The 26,195-nt window shown below is 34.4% G+C and overlaps 3 protein-coding genes and 2 long non-coding RNA genes across 5 annotated transcripts in view; 1 reads left to right on the forward strand and 4 right to left on the reverse strand.

Moving 5' to 3' along the window:
- The window catches only part of LOC143550258 (G-type lectin S-receptor-like serine/threonine-protein kinase At4g27290), a 33,474-nt gene extending 23,329 nt beyond the window's left edge, over positions 1–10,145 (reverse strand). Inside the window, exon 1 of the mRNA XM_077040945.1 lies at positions 10,120–10,145. The gene's annotated coding sequence lies outside the window, so the exon portion shown is untranslated. The remainder of the gene's footprint in view (positions 1–10,119) is intronic.
- On the reverse strand, positions 6,044–9,834 carry LOC143549724 (G-type lectin S-receptor-like serine/threonine-protein kinase At4g27290). Its single transcript, XM_077040562.1, has 7 exons — positions 8,451–9,834; positions 7,742–7,912; positions 7,499–7,650; positions 7,216–7,423; positions 6,865–7,102; positions 6,625–6,778; positions 6,044–6,549 (listed from the first exon to the last, which is right to left on the reverse strand). The coding sequence occupies exons 1-7, from the start codon at positions 9,748–9,750 to the stop codon at positions 6,256–6,258; spliced, it is 2,517 nt and encodes an 838-aa protein (XP_076896677.1). The 5' UTR covers positions 9,751–9,834; the 3' UTR covers positions 6,044–6,255.
- Positions 10,146–13,248: 3,103 nt separating the features above from the next.
- On the forward strand, positions 13,249–16,337 carry LOC143550168 (G-type lectin S-receptor-like serine/threonine-protein kinase SD1-1). Its single transcript, XM_077040872.1, has 7 exons — positions 13,249–14,134; positions 14,366–14,503; positions 14,595–14,752; positions 14,967–15,174; positions 15,269–15,506; positions 15,595–15,745; positions 15,913–16,337. The coding sequence occupies exons 1-7, from the start codon at positions 13,963–13,965 to the stop codon at positions 16,216–16,218; spliced, it is 1,371 nt and encodes a 456-aa protein (XP_076896987.1). The 5' UTR covers positions 13,249–13,962; the 3' UTR covers positions 16,219–16,337.
- LOC143550184 (uncharacterized) lies at positions 15,542–15,961 on the reverse strand. The gene is made up of 2 exons (XR_013138281.1): positions 15,876–15,961; positions 15,542–15,760 (listed from the first exon to the last, which is right to left on the reverse strand). It is a non-coding gene; the product is annotated as an uncharacterized LOC143550184 (long non-coding RNA).
- On the reverse strand, positions 16,117–18,392 carry LOC143550178 (uncharacterized). The gene is made up of 4 exons (XR_013138280.1): positions 18,346–18,392; positions 18,195–18,260; positions 17,930–18,055; positions 16,117–16,192 (listed from the first exon to the last, which is right to left on the reverse strand). It is a non-coding gene; the product is annotated as an uncharacterized LOC143550178 (long non-coding RNA).
- Between the last annotated feature and the right edge of the window lie 7,803 nt (positions 18,393–26,195).

Raw genomic sequence — 26,195 nt, forward strand, 5'->3', positions numbered from 1 at the left:
AAAACAAAACAAATAATTAAACCCGAACGGAAACAAACAAAAAAAAGACATAAACGAACCAAAAAAACCGAAACAGGCCGAAACCAAAAAAACTGAATAAAATAAGCAAAAAACGAACTTGAACCAGACATAAACCGAAAAAAAACGTCATAAACGAACCAAAAAAACTAAAACGGGCCGAAACCCAAAAAAATGAAGAAAATAAGCAAAAAAAAAGAACTTGGACCAAACAGAAATAGAAAAAAACGACTTAAATGAACAAAAAAACCGAAACGGACCGAAACCCAAAAAACTGAACAAAAAAAAAGAAAAAAACAAACTCGAAGAAAACAGAAAATGAAAAACCAACCTAAATGAACCAAAAAAATCGAAACCGAGCCGAACAAAACCCAGTAAACTAACCAACTGAAGCAAAAAAAATGAACCGAAATGAAACTGGAAAAAATAATGAAACAAAAAAAACGAAAGCGGGCCGGGTCGTGTCGGGTGGAGGCGGTTCGGATCATCAGCGGGCCGGATCGTCCAAAAACGTTGTGGGTCGTCGGTAGAGTGGGTCAAAGTGATTGCCTCCGACTCCAAAAACGTTGTGGGTCGTCGGTAGAGTGGGTCAAAGTGATTGCCTCCGACTCATTGGCCAACCAAACACGTTAGATGGAATTGGGATTCCAATTCAAGCAAATTCTATTCTTATGGGAATGTTTAAATTCCAATTCAAATTTCTTTAAATTCCAATTCCTCTGCAAATTCCAATTCCAATTCCATTTATTCCGTGAAACAAACGCACAATTAGGCCTTCACGATTTTGATGATTGTATCTTTTATTGTGCTTATCTATACATGAATAAAATATTAATTCCGATTTCAATAGGGGAGTGTGATACAATTTTAGTGAATGTTGCAAGTAAATTTACATGTACATTTTAAGGTCACGGCTCACGAGGTTTTTCAAGGAGTTGAGAAACCTGATCGCTAATACACTTGAATGTATGGACTTCAACTTAGGTTCAAGGAGGCTCGCCAATACACCTGAAAGCTATGAGCTTCATCTTACATTCCACTACGTGAAAAATGACTTTTGGTCACCCGAAAAAAGTGTGGTCGTAGGCCTTTAGCTACACACGTCTGGTTCAGGTCATGTGTGACCAAAGGTCGTGACATCGATATGGCCACACACAGTTTTTAGTGGCCTTATGTTGTTAGAAATGTGGCTAAAGGGTACCAACATTAGTTGCTGGCCATCAAGAAGCCTCTCCGATAAGTGTGGCTAAACGGTAGAAAATGGTCACATGACTATTTACTAGGTGTGACCATTGCATATATAAAGCCACATGAATTTTATAATAATGTGGTCAATAGGGTTGTGGTAAGCGAGCATTGTGACCTATACTGTGTGGCTATAGCAAAGCAATAGCAACTTGAATTTAATAATAGTGTGACTAATTATATCATATAGACACTGGATGTTACATTAAATGTGGCTAAAAATGTTTACTTGCCACTAAACACTCCTTTGTAGATTATAGTGTGGCTATTGTCTTACCGTTTGCCACACATAATGCTTTTCGTAATTTAAAGTGTGCCTATTGTTAAACTTTTCTTCACACATAGTGATGTATTGTGTGGCTAATCATATCATATAGACACTAGACACTGAAGGTTATCGTTAATGTGGCTAAAAATGTGAACTTGCCACTCAAACAGTCTTTTGTAGTTTGTGGTGTGGCCATTGTCTTACCGTTTGTCACATATAATGTTTTTGTAATATAAAGTGTGGCTATTATCATACTTTTGGTCACACATAGTGATTTTTCCAATAACATTTCATCTCGTTCCGCCACACAAACAAAAACCAAGTGATGAAAATGTGGCCAATGGCTAGTGATGGACACACGAAAATATGTAGAGTGGTTATTTTATGCCATTTAGTCACACTTAGGTAGCGTTTGTTATGCAGTAATGACAGGCGGAATGGAATGATTCATTACGTGGGAATGAAATAAGAGGTGTTTGGTTGCACAATGAAATGGAATCATCCATTACACATGGAATCCCATTCCATCAAAACCATTTCTTCCCATCCCCCTTCTTTTTTTTTCATTCCATTCCTCCTTCAACCTACTTTCTCAACTACACCATCATCTAACAACAACCATCGCCACCACCACCACCACCACTACCATAGCCACCACCATCATCTGGCCACCACCGCCACCGTCACCACCACCTCCACCGCCACCACTGTCGCCGCCACCACCACCTGACCGCCACCGTCGCCATCACCACCTCCACAACCACTACCACCTTAACACCAAAGCTACCACCGCCACCTTCGTCGTCATAACCACGACAACCATTTTCACCATCGCCACCCGACTATAACCGTCACCACCACTATCACTGCCTGGCCACCACAACCGTCATCACCACCTTACCACCGCCATCACTAATAATGCTACCATCGCTTAACCACCACCACCACAACCACCACCCCCGCCGCCTGATCGCCGCCACCACCGTCGCCACCGCCACCACCATTTTCATCTCTAGAGCTACCGCCACCGTCGCCATTTCAGTTTTTTTTTTCTAAAAAAATATATATATTAGGATAAGAATATTTTTATTATTTCTATTTCATTCCTAAATTTTTTTTCGGATACCAAACAACATCAAGTAATTATTCATTTCATTCCCATATGTTAACCAAACAAGACAAAGGAATGGTAATGATCCATTTCATTCATTTGTCCATTCCATTCCCCCTTTATTCCATTCCTTTCAACCAAACATACCCTTAATGATTTTTTTATATGACGTTTTATATGATTTCGTCATACACACAAAAAACAAAGCAAGCATGGTGTGGGTAATGGTTATTTATAGCCACACAAATTTTTGTGTTTTCGGTGTGGATATGTCACACTTTTAGCCACACATAACTTGTTATCTCAATCAACTTTGTTATCATTCCGTCACACAACAATGTTTGTGTTGTGGCTAATGGTTATTTATAGACTCAAATTTTTGTAATTTGAAGTGTGGCTATTGTCTTAATTTTGGCCATACCTATTTAATGTGTTTCTATGTGCCCAATACTGTGTAATTAGGCAATATATAATTATTTTTATTTTTTGCGCAATAGTATAAAACAGTTGTAAACAAGCATGACAAAACAAAATAACAAACAAATTATATTAACAATAATATTCACTTAAGGAAATCTATATAAGCAAATCCATTTTTTTTTTAGTTTATTTAGTGTTAAATTTCTTTGGGTGGCTTAGCTTTGAGCTTTTGATTTGATTTAAGATTCTTAATAAAAATCTAATGATGCAGATCCATTTATACTATATTTCAAAGTTTTGATATATTTGTGTTTATGGAAATGAAATTTATATCAACTAATGGAGCTGCTATAACCACAACCCTAAATAACTATTGATACATAAATGTGTTAAAATTGTCTTCTTTACTTATTTCGCTATTTTAATGGCCTAATCATTGTTTGTTAGATAGTGTTGATATTTTGTTTTACGTTTAGTTTTTCAAACATATAAAATATTGTTGTTGGTTTGATTAAATATGACCCGTCTTGGTCTGTTACCATGACCAGATTTGACCCGTCTTGCCGGTTAGGTTAACTTGAGTGCTTGACCTAGTACCTGAACCCAAAAAACTAAATAGTCAAACTTTTATATATTTTGTTGTGACTATATTTAGTGTTGATAATCGAGAATATTTTGATGTACCAACAATATTTTGTAGAATTTTTGAAATAATATCATGAAAGGATCGATATATATATATATATATATATAAACACATAAAATTTATGAAAGCTCACCAGTGTATCGTATTGTAAATTGGTGTCGCCGTATCGCACGGGTTTTTACTTTTTACCAATATATATATTATATACATACATATATATATATATGCAAACATATATACACCATTACATATACCAGCACTCCATCACCACCATCTGCACCACCACATTGGCCTCCACCACCACCAGCCTCCACTTCCTTCACCTTCGCCATCACCACCGGCCTTCACCGCCACTATCGTAAGCAGCTACATCAACATCCAAACCCTAGACTAGCCCAATTTACTTTGCTAAAATTCAATCTTCTTGTTTACAGTTTGAATACATTAGAATAGAGCTTTTGATCGGAATAAAGAAACGAGAATAACACAATGTTTATTACCTCGAATCGCTACCCCATCGTTAACGGCGGAACTCACTGTAAAAACGTGGTGGCGGTGGGAGCTGTTGGTGGTGGTGGTGAAGGCGGTGACGCCGGCGGTAGTGGTGAAGGTGGCGATATAGGCCGTAAGTGGTGGAGGTCTGTGGTGGTGGTGCAGACCGTGGCTATCAAATGGTGGTGGTGGTGCTTGTGTCTGTATGTATGTGTGTGTATTATTTGTTTTTTGGTTAGGGTTTTTCTTTTATTTCATAACATATTTGACACATCAGTAAAAACATGTCACGTCAGAAAAAAAAAACTATCGATGTTAGGATCCGTTAAGTTTAGGAGTGACAGAAGAAAACAAGTTAAAATTAGGAGTTGTGGGAGACAAATCGTTAGTTGGAAGTGTTATCATCCAATGAGTTAAAGTTAAGAGTATTAAAAACCAATATCCCTTAACAAATTTATATTCTTTTTAGTAAACTAATAATTCAGTTAATCGAAAAATTATTAAACAAAATAGAAATAAATAGATAAGCTTGCATTACATTAAAAAAATACACAAATAAAACTTAACATAGAAAATAAAATTAGAAGTAGGAGGAGGTAGTTAAATATTGCTATCGATGGTTTTTCATAAAAACCGACTATTACTTATTAAAATTATTTATTTTAGATATTACTATTAAGACTTAAAAACAATAAAACAAAACTTAATTTTATATTTTTTTTTTGTTACCGATAAGATTAAGAAAACAAAGGGGTTTTAATAGTGAGTCGGGCCTACCTTGACTATTCGTCCATGCACACAAGTGCGGGTTCGGGATGCTACCTCCGTCACCACTGCTTGCCATGCGTGCGGATGATACAGCTGCCAACAAGGTGATCGATTATCCCTTCGCATCGTGGGTCGTCTAAATGCCTTACAATATCACTGTATTTAGTGGGTTGTTTTAAACTGTCATAACAGGTCATCTTGGATTTCATACAAGTGCATGATAACTTTACACTATTGGGTCTTGCCATGTGTAGAGGAGACAAAACAACCCAATAACACATGGAAAGACTTATAGTGTAAAGTTATCATGCACAGGTATAATGAGATTTAAAATGACCTATAATGACACAGTGTGAGTTTGTGTAGCCAAAACAACTCACCAGTGCATGGCCATGAAGGTCCAATTGTGCAAAGTAATCATGCATTTGTGTTATGACCTAATGTGGTTTGCGTAGCCAAAACAACGCCAACACATGATAAGACACATTAAAACCCAAGAGTGTAAATGTAATCTTCCGCGTGAATAATGAAGCCAAATATGACAATTATATGACCTGGTTTTTATATCCAAAACAACTCACTCGCACATGAAAATCCTTTCAAAGCCCTATAATGTAAAATAAACATACCTTGTATCATGAGGGCCATAATAACTTGTTATGAACTATTTGTGAGTTGTGTACCCAAAATAACTCATTAACACATTTCAAGCCCCATTAAGACCCAAAAGTGTATAGTAATCATACACATGTACCATGAGCCCCAAAAATGATTTGTAATGACCTAATTAGTCCTAATGTGGGTTTATGTAGCCAAAGCTGCTCACTAACACATGGCAATGTTCATTAATGCCCAATGGCCGGTATAAACTGATTGTACACATGTATAAGACCCAAAATGACGTTTGGATATAATATAAGAGATGAAGTTCAATTATTTTTTGTTTGTTTTGATGTGAAATCGAAACATGACAATTAAAATAAATTGGATTGAATGTTCATGTAATCCAAGAATAGATAGCTCAAATCAGTTGCAATCCTTTGTTTCGTTTCTCCAAGGTCGAATCAGAAGATAAAGAAGCTTCAACTGGATTCTGATTCATCAATACTCTTATATTAACGTGATCCAATATCTATTATGTTGTGATGAATGAAAGCACATGTAAAGACAACCTGTTACACGATTAGAGAATCTTAAACCAGAGTACTTATTACAATACAACTTAAAAGGCAAGTCTGATGCTACTCTGGAGGTTGGCGTAAGAATTACATCTTCCACTTCATCTCATTACCGAGCGTCTATTTCACTTAGTGTCACTCCATTAATCGATGATGGGTAAATTGAAACAGAATCAATTTCACTTCCTTTAAAGAAGAAAGCAGGTTTTTTCGGAGAAGGTAGTGATCCTTCACCGGCCAACATGGAAACCACTCCCGCTGTGGAAGGTCTATCTTCCACTCGAGGTTGTACACATAATAAACCAATGTGTATTGATCGCAACACTTCATAAGTAGACCACGAATCACCTAATGATGTGTCAATTAGATCAAGAGACTTGCCTTCTTTGTATAGTCTCCAAGCCTAAAACAATTAAATTAGTAACCAACAAAGATCAGTTCAATTCGTCAATGAAATAACCGTATTCAACACTCTTACATGCCCAAGAAGGTTAATATCATCGTCATCTTCATGAACAAAACCTCTATTTTTCTTTCCACTCACAATCTCCAACACCAAAACCCCATAGCTAAAAATATCAGACTTTACTGAGAACAGACCGTTTGCTGCATACTCTGGAGATATGTATCCCCTGTGTAGAAGGTACACGCCAGGAAAATGATAAATAGGCAAAAGACAAATGAAATAAAATAGAATAGAAAGTTGAAGGATTCTTACAATGTTCCCACCACTTTTTTTGTATTTGCTTCACTCTCATGTCCTTCAAACATTCTAGCCAAACCAAAGTCTGATATTTTTGGATTCATGTCATGATCAAGCAAAATGTTTCCTGCTTTCAAATCCCTGTGAACCACTCTATGTCGGGAATCTTGATGAAGATAAAGAAGACCTCGAGCAATCCCATGAATAATGTTGAAACGTTGTGGCCAGTTAAGTAATGACTTCCTTAAATCATCTAAAGAATATTAAAAAAAAGAAAAACAAAGAAGCTTGATTTAGTATATTATTTGAATTGTTTTTCTTCTCTACTATATAAATTACTTCTGTTGATTTGAAAGAGAACCCAACCAAATATAAACCAGTCTAGGCTTTTATTAGGCATGTATTCATAAACCAGCATTGTCTCCTCGCCTTGAATGCAGTATCCTAAGAGCTTGACCAGATTCCTATGCTGAAGTTTAGCAATGCATATAACTTCATTCTTGAATTCATCAAGCCCTTGTTTAGATGCCTTTGAAAGACGCTTTACAGCAATCTCTTGTCCTTCTAGCACACCCTGGATGATTTTAGCATTATTAGGCATACAGTTTTTTCACCCGTGCAGTTGATGCTTATAGTCATGCCCTGTTACCTTATACACTGGACCAAATCCCCCTTCTCCAAGCTTATTATCGATAGAGAACTTATTGGTTGCCCTAGAAATTGTTGATAAACTAAACACTGGCAACTCTATGCTTCCCTTCCTTCTGCTACATTTGTGATCTTTTTCAAGGACCTTTACTGTTGCATGTAGAAATTATAGTAGGTTGAGACAAAACTTATATTTTTTAAAAAAATCTGATTTTATGGTATTGATTAGAAAATTTTCACTTGCCTTCTTGTTCGACATCTGCTCTACTCGTTCTCTTAATCCAAGTGCAAGTTGCTAATATCACAAACAACCCTGCTGATGTTGACAAACTGATTGTAATAACTACTCGTCTTTCTCTAGAAAATCTAGAATGAACTCCACGGTTTCCATCATTAACCACAGTTGACGAATTAGCTGTAACAATTAAAAAGTTATAACAAACAAAATACTGTCAAATTTTCAGTACAAAGAACACATGTAACCTCAGTTCATTTAGTTTGTAAAATCCAAAAACAAGACCTCTAAGCTTCAAAAGATTAAATAACAACATAATCAGCTTCACTACTAGAAAACAAGTCATTTTCTCACAAAACTTTCCTACAAATTTCCTACGATAAGTAGTTTCAACAGATTTCCAACAAAAATAATAAGCTACAACTTTGCTACAACATTATCTAATAAACATTATGTTAAGTCAAAATAGTTTTTGTAGGAAAGTTGTAGGAAGTTTACAACCACATGTTTTTGTAGCAATTTTGTAAGAAAAGTTGTTGGAAAACGGTTGAAAACGATTTTCAAGCATGTGTTTTTCCAACGTAACTTTTTGTTGGAAAATTGTTAGAAACTGAATTTTCCAACAAATTTCCTACGAATTCAGATGTAGAAAAACATCTCTTTTTCTAGTAGTTACTAAAATGCTTTCGCATAAACCTGAAGTAATGTATTAGCTTACCTAATAATTCTGAGGCTGCCAGTCTAACATAAAGATCTTGCCCATTTAGTTGGTACACTCGCATATCAATCAGATCACCAAACCATAACAAGCATCCAACTCCACCAGCAGTCATGTTTGGATTTGCAAAGGCGGTGCATGAGCAGTTACTCTTGCAAGCCATCTCACATCCTTGAAGGCTCACATTGGTATGAAACACAGCATTCTGAGTGTCCGGCAATTTCATGCTTGACAACTTTAGAAATCCCTCCTTGGGCGAACAATCCAAAGATTTGGTTCGTCTACAACCACTACTCCAATTATTATAAGGAGTCAATTCTTGTTTATAGTTTCGTTCAAACCCTTTAAAGCACCCACAATTCGAAAAACTGATAGCATTACAAATTCCATATGGGCCACATAGTCCATAACTATCGCAATTATCCGAGGGATATGAGAAATCCTGCGTCCATTCTTGGTTATGCATGTCCAGATGCCAGATCTCATACTTCCCACCCGGAGTCAATATCAGCCTTAACATCAAAGAGTTGCTCATAAAAGTTAATTTAAAATACATCTCATTCTCGTTGGCAATCATATGAGCGTCAAATATATAAACCGGGGTAGCTTTATAACTTGGCTGGCCGGCAAACGTTATGCCATTATACGGCCCAAACCTTGTTTCAGTAACAGAGCTTTTCCTAATATATACTTGCTGATAGTTACCCTTAACCATTGAATACCTGATTGTATACTCCCCTGGGGAAGGATCATCCACACTCCTCCATGATGTCATGTACATCTCTCGTCCTGTTACGAAGTTCTTCCCCAACTTCATTCCTGGTAAGTAGGTATCTCCAGGGTAATCAAAACTTTGCCAAATGAGAATATTCTTGTTGGTTTTACTTTCATTCTTAATTACCAGATTACCTGTATCCAAGAGTTGTGCTACGGGATTGACATTTATACCAGACGTCGAGGAGTTGGATGACCAAATGATAGCACCGCCACTATTAAAAAGAGACATGATCCCTTGGCTGTCCAAGTTGACCATACCAGAGGAATCTGTAAGTGGTGTTTCCCTGTTAGCAACCCATGCAACCGTATGAGGTATTGTGTTCTTATACCATATGCCCAGATATCGATATTTGGAACTGCCTGGACTAAAGAAACCTAGCTCGAATTTTGCATTCGGTGAAACAATGGTCTCACCATCTAAGAAGTTTTGATTCACAGGTATGGTATCTAATGATAAACTAGAATTACTTAGCATGAGAAAAAAGAAGGTAATAGAAGGGAGTAATATTATGGTTTGATTCATATCGATGCACGGATTATTTCAAGTTTCTTCCTCACCACCTTATTGAAAATTTATAGGTACATCACATATATAAAACCAAATTTCATTGTCCAGGAATGAAGATTCCCCAAATAAATGCAAACTAATAGTTTACTATAAAAGAGACCGAGAATAGCCATATATCCTTTAATGTTCTCTCAAACCTGAACCTCCTTCATTAACTCTAATGAATATTCGGGACCAATACACCTAACTCAAATGTCACATGTACCACAAATGAATCAACGTCGTCCTGAGTTACATAAAAAAAATAAAAAAAAATGTTTTTGCCTAATGTCATTGGCAAATATCAAACCAGGTGTCAAGATCAATGCCCCCTCCCATCCACACGTCCAAAGCTCCATAAATATATCGAAGAATTGGCCAACTGAAATCTGTCTTCCCTTAACCAGAGGAAACTTTTGAAACTTATCAATCCCACTTAGCTTGTTGTTGGGGGCAAGAGACCCAGGTTTGAATGTTGCAAGTGACTTTCTCTGAATGGGTCAAGCCTCAATTTTATAGACTTTTGAGAATGTTAATGGTTTTTCGTGATTTAACACGCCGTAACACATGCAAATTAAATACTTGTTTTTGTAGTTTTTTTACCAAAAGAGTGTTAGTGTGGAAAATGTTTACCAAAAATATGTTCATTAAAATATTTAGCAAAATGGTGTTGGTGACATGTTTTTTTTTCCCACCAACATTCGTCTGGAAAAACTCCCCCCCCCCCCCTAATACCCGCCACCCAAACATGCCTTTTTTTCTTGCCCAGTCACCAACAGTAGTCGCCAACCTTGGTACGTTGCTCATCCATGGGCAACGGCTTACGAAAACATCATTTGCAACAATTTCTTCGTCAAATCCGGGAACCATAAGGTTCAGTAACATAGGGCTACACTGTACAACACCTTTAGACTTACGAACACTTTTGATTTTGAAACCTCTATGACCTTTACGGCCACCAACAGTAGCTCCACATCGTGTATTAGGCTTCGATGCCTCAAAGGAGGCGGTGGAACTCATATGTAGGGCCGTCTCCGTGATTTTTAGTACCTAGGCCGAGCTGAAATATAAAGGCCCACAAGCTTTAATTAATAACGAAATATACAGGATATTTTTTTATAAATGATGATAATGTTATAGCTAAAAACATATAAAATATATATAGTATTAACGTAATACCCCAATTTTCGAAACTCTAAAATTAAATACTTATATGATTTATTAATACAAAATTTATGAGAATTAATATATTATTTTAATATAAAATAATCTTTTGAACTTAATAAAAGGATTTGGTATGTTGTAAAAATAAAAGTTATTATGTTAAGAGTGAAGTGTAACTAAAGTAAAACTAAAAAGGGTGAATATATAACTAATAGGTTTAATTATAAATATAGAGCATGAATTATTTTTGCCATTCTTTAAACTTAAGTCATCTTCTCCACATTAACGTCGCTTGATTTCCGGCAAAGATATTACGGTGAGAGTATTTTCGGCGTGTTTAAACACCAGAATTAATGATCGAATCAACTGATTGACGATGTCGATCGACTCGGGATTCTTTATTGAAAAATATATACACATATATAAAAGTTTTGCCCCCCGAAAAAATTGTGTGCCCCAGCCGGAGGTGCGGCTCGCACATCCCCGGGCCTCCCCTGCTCATATATCCGGTTGACCATAAGTCAAAATAAACTACGGATTAAGTGAGATGCAAGGAGTTGGTGGGATTTCACCACCAATTTACGGATTCATAATACGAAGATGGAGTGGTTGTTAGAGTTTGGGAGGGTAATATGGCACATGTTTAAGACATGATTAAACTTGTTAATCATGCCGTCTCTAATCTATTTATGGTGGTTCTTGGACTCCCCAAAATTAGAAGTAGGGTATGGTGGCTGTTAGTGGCGGTGATTGTTGCTTATTGTGGTCGGTTGATGGTGGTCGGTGAACCGTTGCTGCAAATTAATAGAGTTTACATCATTTAAAGTGGTTGTGGTGTAAGGATAAAATGTTGTGACTTGCAATATTAAATTACGAAGCCCATTATATATTTACGATCAAGTTAATAATTTATGTCGGCGAGAAACCGGACACGAAACGATGGATTTGGTACGCGCGATTAGCTTCAATGGGGAAACGGCTTCTAGGAGATATGGTGTTAGGCTTTAAATAGGGGATTTATGTATTATTGTATGTGGGTGTTTTCTATGGTGTAAATCTCCCACCCAAGGGGAGCTCACCTTGGGTGTGGTCGGTTCGTTTGATCCACTAATCTTTTTATCGATTACGGGATCATTCGTTATCTATATTATCTTTATATTGTTTGTCCGATCGTATGATGTCACACACCCGTCTCGAACGTTTATCAAATGTAAAATCCGTTCGTGCGTTATATCCGGACGTTTGGGACCTACATGTGGAAATATGAGTTAAAAGTGATTAGAATAATAAATAAGTAAAAAAAAATAAAAGAAAATTTTACCTATAACTTAATGATTAATAGAGTTAACAATTTAAACGTAATTATCAAGAAGTAGAAAACATCGATGATCTAAATACATAAAAATGTCATAAACGAAAATCACATTATTAACCAAAACTCGTGGAAGATTTTGGCATTTTACTCAAAATTGTAATAACAACATTAAATAGTTTTATTATATTCTATTGCTATAGATGATAAATATGTACATTTTGTGACATCTGTAGTAAGGAACAATATATAAATCACAAATTAACCATTTATTTATTGCAAGAAATAGAAAAATTCAAATGCATGTAGTGGAGTGCCGTGTCACATTTTGCTATTTGGTTCAAACCAAGGACACTTATCATCTCATGACTTTTTGTACTATACGAAAGGTCAAATGTGTCAACTGGTGACCTTCCAATGCTCAAGCTTAGAATTTTATTAATGAGTAACTTGTCCCGACTAGCCTCGATCATGTGTCTATCATTTCAAACCTTTATAAAAGTCTTAAAATAAAAAAAATAAAAAAAATGAATGTCGTTTAAGTTCGAGCCCAGGCTACTTTATTAAAAAAAAAAAACTTGTTTTAGACTCGAGCTCACTTAAGTCTGGCTCTATTCGAGGTTTTAGCAAGCCAAACTCAAATAGCTAATGAGTAATTTACACCCTTAAATCACGGCCATGCCCTTCTATCAATTGGTACGTGTATGTTTTTGGAAATGATTATTGAGTAGATTTATTGTACTTGGGTAAAATAAAAGTTTAGTTTCTTGTGATCATGTAGTAATAAACATTACGTTAAAGGTTCTGATTTCATAATCTCATACCTCCTAAAGGACATAAGAGACAATAATGTAGATATAGTTGTGAATGAACGAACAAATAAATAGGTTGTCAAAGAAAAGCGAACCACGATATTATAGTACATAATCATATATTGACTGACTGAGTCAATTTTATATGAAAAATCTACTGAGAAATTTATCATTGAATAACTAACTCATTGATCAGAGGCCAAGGACACGATTATGGGGAAGCTAAAGCTTAACCAACTTTTAATATGTGCAGGTATTATAGTCTCCCTCCACACAGTTTGTGCTGCAGTAGACACCTTAACAGTAAACCAGACCATCAGAAATTGGGAGATGATAGTATCAGCTAATGGTAATTTTGAACTGGGGTTTTTTAGTCCTAACGATTCAAATAATCGTTTCTTGGGGATCTGGTCCAAGACGATATCACCTCCTCGTCAGTATATGTGGGTTTCCAACGCCGGAAATCCAATTAACGATACTTCGGGTGTGTTGAAACTCAGTAGTGATGGGAGGTTACTGCTTCTCATAAGTGGTGATATTGTGATCTGGGCATCTGGGTAACCAGATTCCAATATTATTAGACCGGTGGCACAGCTTTTGGATACTGGGAATCTTGTTTTGAGGGATGACCAGGAAAACGTCATATGGCAAAGTAACCCGAATTATGACGTTTGTGTCCGTTCTGGAATTTGTGGCCCGGGTGGAACCTGTAACAGCAACAACTCTCCTGTGTGTAGTTGTTTATCAGGTTTTGAACCAAGATGGCCAGAAGAATGGAGATTAACAAATTGGTCAAGTGGGTGTAGACGAATAGAGCCATTAGATTGTGTTAAGGATGCTTTTAGGAAAATTTCAGGTATCAAATTGCCAGACACACGGAGTTCATGGTACAACGTGAGTATGACACTTGAAGAATGTCAGACGGCCTGTGAAAGGAATTGCTCTTGTACAGCTTATGCAATTCGAGATATCCAGAGCGGATGCTTGCTATGGTTTGGTGATCTTGAAGACATGAGAGAGAATGGTGGAGGAAGAGAACTATATGTAAGACTGACCGCCTCTGAATTAGAAGGTAAGGATTGACCTTAACTTGTCTTCAACCTTATGAAGTCACTGGATGAAGATATATATTTTTATATTTTTAATGTTTATTTCTATGATGAACCAGTATTTGTTTCCTCTGTTTTATCATTGCATTTGCTAGTTGATAGGGAAAATAATTGGCTATTGTTTCAAATAAAGATATGATATAACATAAAACGTACTAACAAGTTTTCGCTGATATTATATAAAACCACTGCAGGTTCCCCGAGCTATGAGTCCAAGAACAAGAAGGTAATCAAAGTGGTCTTGTCAACTTCAATTACTTTGCTTGTGGCGTGCCTGATTCTAGCTTTATATATTTGGAGAAAGAAGAAACGATCCACTATGCTTAGAATAGGTTAGGAGTATTGAGTCATGTTTGTACTTCTATAAACAGTGAGCAGCAGGAGGTTTACTAGAAGGAAGGCTAATTATAAATAGCTTTGTAGGTACACAGGCACAGATGCTCGAGGAAGATTATACCAATGAAAGCCAGAAGGAACCTGCAGAGTTACCATCTTACAGCCTCTCAAAAATTGTGAATTCTACTAATAACTTCTCCATCAACAACATGCTCGGACAAGGTGGTTTTGGTCCAGTTTACAAGGTAATTAACTTATGTCAGACCAAGCAGTAGTCTTTCTGTCCCAACTATATGCAGCTAATTCCTCTACATGATCTCCAAAATAAATTCAAATTTAAGCAAAGTATTAAATAAAAATGACTTCCTTTCCCGTTAAATTTGCCACTACAATTTGTCAAAACTGTTTGAGCTATGTAATATTGTGACATTAATCTTACCACCCGTATATAATCGTTAGGGTGTGTTAGAAGGACGAGAAATTGCTGTAAAGCGGCTGTCAAAAACTTCAAGCCAAGGGTTTGACGAGTTCAAAAATGAAGTAAGATGTATAGCTAAACTTCAGCATAGAAATCTTGTGAAGCTTCTTGGCTACTGCATTCAAGGAGACGAATTCATGTTAATTTATGAGTACATGCCCAACAAAAGCCTCAATTCATTTATATTTGGTCCGATTCTCTTTACATGATCTTTATCACAATTTCTTAATTGAACATGTAACTACTATTTGCACACTTCATGTTTTAGATGATCTTTATGCAGATGAAGTGAAAAGTTTGATGCTTGATTGGCCTAGTCGCTTCCACATTATCCATGGAATTGCTAGAGGGCTTCTTTATCTGCATCAAGATTCCCGCCTTCGAATTATTCATAGAGATTTGAAGGCTGGAAACATTTTGCTTGATCATGACATGAATCCCAAGATATCTGACTTTGGTCTGGCCAGAAGGTTTCGTGGACAAGAGAATGAAGCAAATACTAACAAAGTAGTCGGGACTTTGTAAGATTTTACAAACTATTAGGACACTTGAACTGATGTCACATTTCTTAAAATTACATAAGCTTATAGGGTCTTTATATCAACTCAGGGGTTACATATCTCCAGAGTATGCAGCAAATGGACTCTTCTCCATAAAATCGGATGTGTTCAGCTTTGGAGTTTTGTTGCTGGAGATGGTGAGTGGGAAGAAAAACAGAGGATTCACTCATCAAGATCATAATGATAATCTTCTTGGACATGTAAGTTTGGCAAACCTGATCATATAATCAGTTGCGCTAATAAGATATTCAAGTGTTTGGGTGTTTGAAAATTTAGAATATTTGAATAAAGTTTATATATCCTTGTTCATAAACCATTATATGAGATTACTCAAATACTGTTTCTCCTTGTGTAACTTATGATTCAGGCATGGAGACTCTATAAAGCAGGGAAGTCTCTTGAGCTACTTAGTGCATCTTTGTGCAACTCATGTGTTGACTTTGAAGTACTCCGAACCATACATATTAGTTTGTTATGTGTCCAAGATCAAGCGGAAGATAGACCGACTATGTCATCAGTGGTATCAATGTTGGGCAATGACGGGCCATTGCCACCGCCTAAACAACCAGCCTTCTTCTGTGAGAAAACACCGGTTGAACTCAACTCTATACCATCAATGGTATCATCGCCATCAGTTGGTTGTGTCACTATTACATTATTAGATGGTCGTTAGAGGAAAAATAACTAAATCATATGCTATTTGGATACAAGCTCGATTTAATAAAGAGAATTGAACTATAATCGATTTTTTTGCAACACAAAAATAGTTTGTATGTTGCAATTATACTTTCTCTAGATGATCGTGCCAACCATTGCTGTTGAAAAGCTGTGTCGTTAGTATTTACTCTTTATATACACATTTATGTTCTTTATTTTTATTTTATAGGTATTATGTATCCTGGTAACAAATACATATGCCTCAAATATGTATCCTTGTCAAATGATTTGGAGGGCTAAATCAAATTTAAAGTATCACTTTGAATGACAATACTAAGAAAATATGAGTGTCATTTGGTGATCTTTCTTTAGTGATACTGTTAACTTTAAACATAGTTTTAGTAACTTAATGTTAAAATAACTTTGTAACGACAATGTTAATTTTATACCTATTATTCAGTTCAGTATTTCAACAAGTTTAATGTATTCAAAAATATTATACATCATTTGTTTATAGAGGTGTACAAATCGGGTTTTTCAAATACCCGGGTTCGGGTATGAAACTGGGTCCGGGTATAACCGGGTATTGGAAAATCGGGTATTGGTAAAAACCGGGTAGGGTTCGGGTCCGGGTATTGCCTCTAAAAACCATACCCTATGCGTCGGGTTTGGGTCGGGTATAGAACCGGGTATTCTGAAACCGGGTATTTGAATACCCTAATTTCGGGTATTGAAAAAACCCTATTTGTGGGTTTTTTGTGCTTTTTTCCGGGTATAGATTGAATTTTTTAAAAGGTTTTGCTTTTTAGGGATATTTTCCGGGTATTATTAAGGTATTTTTCGGGTATACATCAGGTATTTGAAATACCCGGTTTCAGGTATTGGAAAAACTCGGTTCCGGTATGCAACCGATTCGGGTTTTCGGGTATTACCGGGTACAAATCGCTTCCGGTTCGGGTTCGGGTTTTAGTATCAAAATGCATACCCTATCCGTACCCTACGGGTAGGGTCGGGTACGGGTTCGGGTATTAAAAACTCGGGTATTGAAAAAACCAGTTCCGGATTTTATTTCGGGTCCGGTTCCGGATTCGAGTTTTTGTGCACCTCTATTTGTTTACATGAGAGAGAAAAGAAGAATTTCACGATTAAAAGTGATTGGATGGATAGAAATTTAAAGAGCTTTAACCCTTGAAAAGTAATTAGGGAACCTTAGTCTTTGTGTTAATAATGTAATGCAAAAGTAAACAAACTTTAGGGGTCCAAAGTGTCAAAACTTAAAAGAGATTACATGGATTCCATAAGGGCAATATGGTCTTTTGGCGGCAGGTTTGTGTAACAGACGGTCTTCATATAAGGGCAATATGGTCTTTTGGAGACCAACTTATTCTTTTACCAAAAAGGGATTAAAAAGCTATTTACTAAAACAAAATCACAGACAAGTACATTATTGTATGACATTTACACTCTTTGGTCCAATCTTAAATCAACATATATCAAACCAGGCCCCTGACCCGTTGAAATGACTTGTAAGTTGTATTAGCACACCACGTTTAGACCCGTTACCCGACCCACTCATCTTACCACCTATATATATAACTCAAGTCCTAACAATATGTTAACATTTTGGGGTCAAAATCTAAAGTTGAAAACTCATTTCAAGCCACGCTTTCTATACATGTTGATAAAAATAAGTAGCTATCCAAAACCGAACTTCAAGCCAGATTTACCTCTTAAAAAGTACATGGCCATAACCGTATTTGACATCCTCACTATTTTTCTAAGCTATCCACACTAACCAACACTTTTGATTGGGGCGGCTCACTTTTTTCTGAAACATCAGTTCTATTTTGTTTCTGCAATAAATATAAAATGATATACTCAAAGTTCATTAAAAATCCGAACATGACAAGTTATGCAATTAACATGAAAAAATAATATATATATACATATATATATATATGTATGATTAAGTGCAGTAATGTATAACCCTACCTTCTTGGTCAGACCTTGAGCCTCCATGAGATCATAAAACGCGCGCATTAACATTTCTTCTTCGACCTAAAGAGAGGTTAAAAAACCATTAATAGTTGACAAAAAAAATGATAAAAATAAATTAAAACAAAACATGTAGCAGAAGTATTACTTGAAGTTTATGTAATTCATGTGACATTGATCTATACACATCCAATATCCATAAAGAGTTCATCCTGCTTCTCCAAGTGTCTACACATAAAAGATAAATATCATGTAATAATGCTAATAACACAAGGAAGAAAGAAATTCAGAAAACATTACCTTAGTATCTCTCCAGTGTGTTTAGAATCCATTTTTTTTTAAAGATACTCTTTGTTATACCAAAATAATGCGTCACCAATCTTAGCCAGCTGTCAATTATTCTATAAAAGGAACAAAATGAGAAGAATAAGAAGGATTTGTAGTTACATAAAAAAAACCCCTTAAAAAATTTTAAAAATCATAACTCAAAATTTAAGTAAAAAAACTAAAAAAGTAAGGCACAAAAATGTTTCCATCGTCTTTCTCGTTCTCAAAAAAAAAAAAAAAACAATTGTGAGTGAAAAAGATCACTATTTCTTTTTGTTTATCATTTTGTTTTGTGTTTATTTTTGTCATTGATTGTGTCTTTTTTTATATTGTGTTATATTACTCAGCATTGTATTATATTTTATTCGCATTGCGTTAGATTTTGTGACCTATTGTGTTTTTTTTAGTTATAATTGTGTATTTTGTCCATTTTCGTTATTTTGTCTTTAATCTCATCATTGTGTTTTTTCATCGATTTTTTTTAACGGAAATAACGAGGGAAACATTTTAATATTTATTTCATTGTGTTTTCTCATCCTTTCTTATGCATGCATGGTTCAAGAATGTTAACACCACCTAACGATTGCAGGTTCTGAAAGAATAATGAAGTTTAGCTAACAACTTTACAGTCGTAAGAAGCTTATGTGACAGAACACTAACAACTTTAAAAAACAGAAATTTGAATCATAGTCTATTGCAAGTTTAGCTATCAGACTTTAAAAATTACAAATTGTATACCAAATGGTCAAATTAAACCACATAAACAACCTTCAAGATGTTAAAAAGGTAATTAGGATAGTAAATTAGTTAAAAATTATATTTTTAACAGATCATTCAAAACAAACTTAAAAATAATGCATATCTTTTAGGATAAGCATATAAACTAACTGATTCAACCTTAAAACTAATCTAATAAAATATAAATTAAACAGAGGCTTATTTAATTGAAAATAAATTAATTGACCATTGCAATCGGTTTCCATAAACATAAAAAACACTCAATCACTTGCTGCCGTTACTCTTCAGTTTTCTGTTGAGGTCTATCCTGTAGAGGTTCTCAAATTGGATCAGTGATCGATTTTCAGGTTTCGTCGTAAACCTAATTGGTTACTTCCAATTACGTAAATCAATAGTTCAAACCGCACTCAAAGGTAGGGCATTTCCCATTTTTATAGGAACTTCTGTACCAAAAACAATGGTATCTCCAATTATAGCCCCCCCCGGATGTAAAATATATCTTCTCACCATCCCATATGCCTGCTTTGACCGAGATATCTGGGGATGATTCCGTACTACAGTTCGGTGGAGGAACTTTAGGGCACCCTTGGGGAAATGCACCTGGTGCTGTAGCTAATCGAGTAGCTCTAGAAGCATGTGTACAAGCTTGTAATGAAGGACGCGATCTTGCTATTGAGGGTAATGAAATTATCCGTGAGGCTACCAAATGGAGTCCTGAACTAGCTGCTGCTTGTGAAGTATGGAAGGAGATCAAATTTGAATTCGATGTAGTGGATACTATTGATTAAATTCCAAGCAACGGATACTTTGGATAAGGATAAGAAGATATAACGTTCGTTCTCTTAATTGAATTTCAATGAAATTCGGCCCAATCTTTACTAAAAAGATTGGGCCGAATCCAACATGCATATATTTTACATACTTATATAGATATAGAAAATTTCAAATAAAAACTCGAAGACTAAACAACTCAAATCTTTCTATTTTTGTATTGGATCCACAATGAATCCTATGGATCCTTAGGATTGGGATATTCTTTTAGATCTTGTAGTTTCCCCGAAGCTACAGGCAGAGCACCTGGTAGAGAGACCCAATCTTGGGTGAAATAAATACCGCGACTTCTATCTTTTTCAATAAAATCATCACGTAGTAAATCAACAAACCCCAAAGTGATGTCTCTTTCCCCTTCAAGTTTACCTACTACGGTACCGGAATGAATGTGATCTCCACCAGACATACGTAACGCTTTAGCTAGTACACGGAAGTGCATACCGTGATTCTTCTGTCTATCAATAACTGCATGCATTGCACGGTGGATGTGAAGAAGTAGGCCATTATCTCGGCAATAATGACCCAAGTTAGTATTTGCAGTGCATCCCCCAGTTATTCCAAACGAACAATTTCAACGAAATCTTTCAATTTCTTATTTTACTATGTTCAACTCTATGTATTCCTCTATCCGTAGAGTACAATGAATGTATAGAAATGGCTATAACAGAGTTTCTCTTATTCGTATTAACAACTACTATAGGAGGAATGTTTTTATGCGGTGCTAACGATTTAATAACTATCTTTGTAGCTCCAGAATATTTCAGTTTATGCTCCTACCTATTATCTAGTTTTGTTCAACTTATTAATTTAGTGGTAATTACTTTAAGAAAGCAAACAATTAATCAAAACCAGTATTGTTGGTTAGAATTGAAACAGAAACAACGCACCAAATACACACAATGTCAATAGGTGAAAGTTGTAAAGAAGCTAAATAATTTTATCATCAATTAAGATCACATAAAATTGGAGTCAATAGGATTAGTAAATGATTCAAATCATGATTCAAAACAATTGAACTTAATTGAAAAGAAAGAAAGATAATTAACCTGATGATTGACGTTGGTAGCGACTGTAGAATTGAGAATACAAGAGACAGACATGAGACGAACCCAAGAACAGGTATAATCAGGTCAAAACGCAAAACATGGGTGTTTGGGATTCCTTATTTCCACCTCCTTGTAACTTATTCTCATAAGTTATAAGTTACAAAAGTGTAATTTATAATCTATTTCTCTTATAACTTTCAATTTTGTCAAACACCATATGACTTTTTTATGAAAATTATAAGTCATAAGGAAGTAAAATAAGCAATCCCAGCTAGTAATAATATACAAGGTGTAATGTTAACCCAATTGTTCACGGATTAACATGTTTAGCCTGTATATATACAAGTCAAACAAAAATGAAGAGGCTGAAAAGCCATAATAATTAATAAGTAGAGATTAAAGAAAAAGAGAAAAAGGGATAAAAGTAATATTGTATATTTTCTCCATTCACATGAAGTTACATGTTAATTCTTCAATCATTTTTTAAATGTCTATAACTTTTTCATATGATATGTTTTTTTAAAATAAACTTCATCATAATAACAAACGTTTTTTTACATTTAATATGAGTATAATTTTGTTATAAAAGAATAAAAATAATTTACCTCATGTGTCTTTTTGCCTATCATTGTATCTTTCTGTTTGTTATTGTGTTTTTTCGTCATTGTGTCTTTCAACTGATCATTGTGTTTTTTTAAACTAATAACACCGTTGTGTAATAATATATATATATATATAATATGAAAAATACCAACAAATTATCTAATTCATAAAATACAATGATAAATGCATATTTCACAATAACCTGAAACGTAAACACAATAATGAATACATATAACAACACAATGGCCTGAAACGTAAGACACAATGGTAAATACATATAACACAATGACCTGAAACGTAAAACACAAAGGAATCTACATATTACACAATGGCTTGAACGTAATACACAATCAACATAATAGTAATTTTTTTTTCAAATTAAGTGAATATTGAGCATAATGACTAAAACACAAAGACAAGTATAAAGCAAATGCTGAGCACAAAGACACAATGACAAACGAAAGACACAATGACGTAATCTTTGTTTTAATTTTTATCTTTAATATGAGTATCAATTGAAAAACACAATGACCAAAATATATAACACAATGCATAGAGAAAACCCAATAAAAAAACGCAATTGACAACTAAATAACATAATATAAAAAAACCCACCAACCTTTTTTTTATTTTTATATAACAATATGATATTCATATTAAAGATAAAAATGCTTGTTATTATGGTAAAAAAAAATTCTAAAAAAATGTTGTATGAAAACGTTATAGATGTTTTAAAATGATAGAGGAATTGACATGTGCATTGCATGTGGAGAGAGAGAGAGTGTCATCATAAGTGGGTTATTAGCTCCATGTCTTTTTCATCAATTTTTATTTTTAAATCAATCTCCACCATTTAAATCTAAGACCAATTGATTAGATTTCTTCTCAACCTTTTCATTTTTGTTGTCCTTTGTATATTAACTTTACCCTTATATATGTTCTTTTTATTTATTTTAATTTAAAAAAAATATGTTTTATTTTAAGTAGAAAAATTAAGATATAACTTTTATGTTAAGTAAGGGGTGGTGGAGATCTCCTAGATCATTAAATGAAAGGGAGGAATGGAAGTGCTTCCAGCTGTTAAGAGTTTGCTTGTTCAAGGTGTTGATAATAGTAATAATTACATTGTGAAGTGGAGAAAATGAGTTCCAATGAAATGCAACATTGGCAGAGATGAATAGGATTCCGACCAAGATGGAGTTAGAAAAAAGACAAATCTCGATTGATAACAATTCATGCATTTTGTGTGAGGTGAGAAGGGAGATGGCGGATCAATTTTTACGGGTTGCGCAATTGCGGCGGTCGTTTGGGAGTTTATAAGTCGATGGTGTAAGGTTCCTCCAACTTTTGATTTTAAGGCCTCCAACTTTTGATTTTAAGGTTAGAGACTTTCTTGAGCTATCTAGTACCGTTAACTTGAGACGGGTGAGAAGGAGGTTTTTCACGGTATCATTATTATAGCTTGTTGGAGACTATGGAAAGCGAGAAATGACAAAATGCATGGTGGTAAGGAAGTGAAGATTGAAGAGATTGTAGGAGATATTAAATCTTTAGGTTTTCGTTGGTTTAAAAACCATTCTAATTGTAAAAGCATAGAGTGGGAGAATTGGTGTAAGTTTTAGTTCATGTAGTTTGTTGTTCGGTGGGCTACTCCCTCCGTGTTGTGGCGGGTGTGGTGCGGCTGTTGTCGCTTTATTTATAAAAGTTTACAGTTAAAAAAATAACTTTTATGTTAAGAATTAATAGTTATAATATAAATAGCATAGCATTTAACTGAATGGTCAAGTTATTCAATAAAAGGAACAAAACTGAGAAGAATAAGAAGGATTTGTAGCCGCATAAAAAAACCCCTTAAAAAAAGTTTTAAAATCATAACTCAAAATTTAATTAAAAAAACTAAAAAAGTAAAAGCACAAAAATGTTTCAATCGTCTTTCTTGTTCTAAAAAAAACAATTGTGAGTGAAAAAGATGATTGTGTCTTTTTGTATATCATTGTGTTTATTTTCGTCATTGATTGTGTATTTTTTCTTAATATTGTATTATATTACTCAACATTGTGTTATATTTTGTTCGGCATTGTGTTAAATTTTGTGACCTATTGTGTATTGTTTTAGTTATAATTGTGCGTTTTGTTCATTTTCGTCATTGTGTTTTTTCGTCGATTTTTTAACGCAAATGACGAGGGAAACATTTTAATCTTTATAAATTTTTCGTTTTTTTTATATTTTAAGTTATGATTTTTTATTATTTTTTTAATTTATTTTTAAGGGGTTTTTTATGTGTCACAAATCCTTCTCGCACTTCTCATTTTTGTCTTTTTTTTGTATTTTAACTTTACCCTTTGACTGAAATAAATTGCAACCTACAAGTAGAAGGCATAACAGTTTTTCCAGAGGTGAACTAGATATTCAAGTTGAATCATCACTTTTGGAGGATTAAGATAATAAAATATTTGAGTAAAGCCTTATGTAAGGTTGTCGGTCTGAATCTCGAACGTCCTAGTTTTCGCCTCATCGTGTATCGTGTGTTACGTTAGATAGTTCAGTCTTTGTGGTGGCACAACAACTGTCAAGTGGTAGCCGGCGGTATGATTTCCCATAGGACGCCAAGCCAAACTCTGAAGACAACGTGGGTCTAGTTAAGATAACATAGTCTGGCCAGAGTGGGAATATAACTCACCAAATTTAAGAAATGTGATGGCCTAAACACAAGAAAGTCGTCGTTCTAAAAAATATTGTTTTATATAAATTAGTATCCTTTTTATTGTAATTTTAAGTATTACTAAGTAAACAATAGTGGTCATTTTTTTTTTGCAAAACTCGTATATATTTGTTTTGTGTTTGAGTTCATATGTTTGACATGATATTTTGTTTTTTTTTTCATGTTTGGGTATTGAATTTTTGCAGTTCTTATCGTATTTTACCTAGTCCCACGAAAATAGAGCCTATTTGGCATCTATATGGGAGGGTCAAGTTATTCTACAAAGGGTAACAAAAATGAGAAGTGTGAGAAGCCATAAATAATTGACATGTGTCAAGTGGGGACCAAAAGAAAAAGGGTATAGAGGTAATTGTACACATTTTCTCTCTCCACATGTAATGCACATGTTAATACCCCCATCATTTTAGAACGTTTATAACTTTTTCGTATGATATTTTTTTTTTAAAAAAATCATCAATATAACAAGCGTTTTTTTATCATTAATGAGCATGATTTTTGTTATATAAAATTTAAAACAAAAATCACGTCATTGTGTTTTTTCACACATCATTGTGTCTTTTTCATCATTGTGTCTTTTCGCACACCATTGTGTCTTTTCGCTTATCGTTGTGTCTTTTTTCGTCATTGTGTCTTTTCGCACACCATTGTGTCTTTCGCTTATCATTGTGTCTTATTTCGTCGTTGTGTCTTTTCGCACACCATTGTGTCTTTTCGCTTATCATTGTGTCTTTTTTCGTCATTGTGTTTTTTCTTCATTGTGTATTTCAACTCATCATTATGTTTTTTTTAAATACTAATAACACTGTTGTGTAATAATAATATGTAAAAATAATGATAAAATAACAACAAATTATCTAATACATAAAACACAATGATTAATACATGTTACACAATAACTTGAAACGTAAAACACAATGGTGAATACGTATAACACAATGATTTAAAACATAAGACACAATGGTGAATACGTATAACACAATGACCTAAAACGTAAGGCACAATGGTGAATATATATAACACAATGACTTGAAATGTAAAACACAATGGAAACAACATATTACACAATGACTTGAACGTAATATACAATGAACGCAATACTATTTTTCTCAAATTAAATGAATTTGTCATATGTCAATCCGAATAAAAGACAATGAACGTATTACACAATGACTAAAATTTAGTGACGAACAAAACGACACAATGACGTAATATTTGTTTTAATTTTTGTCTTTAATATGAGTACCAATTGAAAAATATAATGTTCAAAATCTATAATACAATTCATATGAAAACTCAACTAAAAGACACAATGAACAACAAAAGTACACAATTAACAAAACCCATTAATTTTTTTTTATTTTTATATAACAATATGATACTCATATTAAAGATAAAAAAACGCTTATTATTATGATAATTTAAAAAAATAATGTCGTATGAAAAAGTTATGGACATTTTAAAATGATGGGGGAATTGACATGTGCCTTGCATGTAGAGAGAGAAAGTCAACAAAGGTGTGTTATTACCTTCATGCCCTTTCCATCAATTTTTATTTATTAAATTAACCTCAGCCATTCAAATCTAAGATCAATGGATTGGATTTCTTCTCACCCTTTTCATTTTTGTTGTCCTTTGTATTTTAACTTTACCCTGATATGGCATATAACATGCCAATGAACCTGGAAGAAAAATCAACATGGAGAAAAATATTAGGCTTTCATGATTTTGTTG

Source organism: Bidens hawaiensis, unplaced genomic scaffold (assembly GCF_021521415.1).
Source record: "Bidens hawaiensis isolate Kalapana, Puna unplaced genomic scaffold, B.hawaiensis_p1.1 tig00000978_1, whole genome shotgun sequence".
NCBI lineage: Eukaryota > Viridiplantae > Streptophyta > Magnoliopsida > Asterales > Asteraceae > Bidens > Bidens hawaiensis.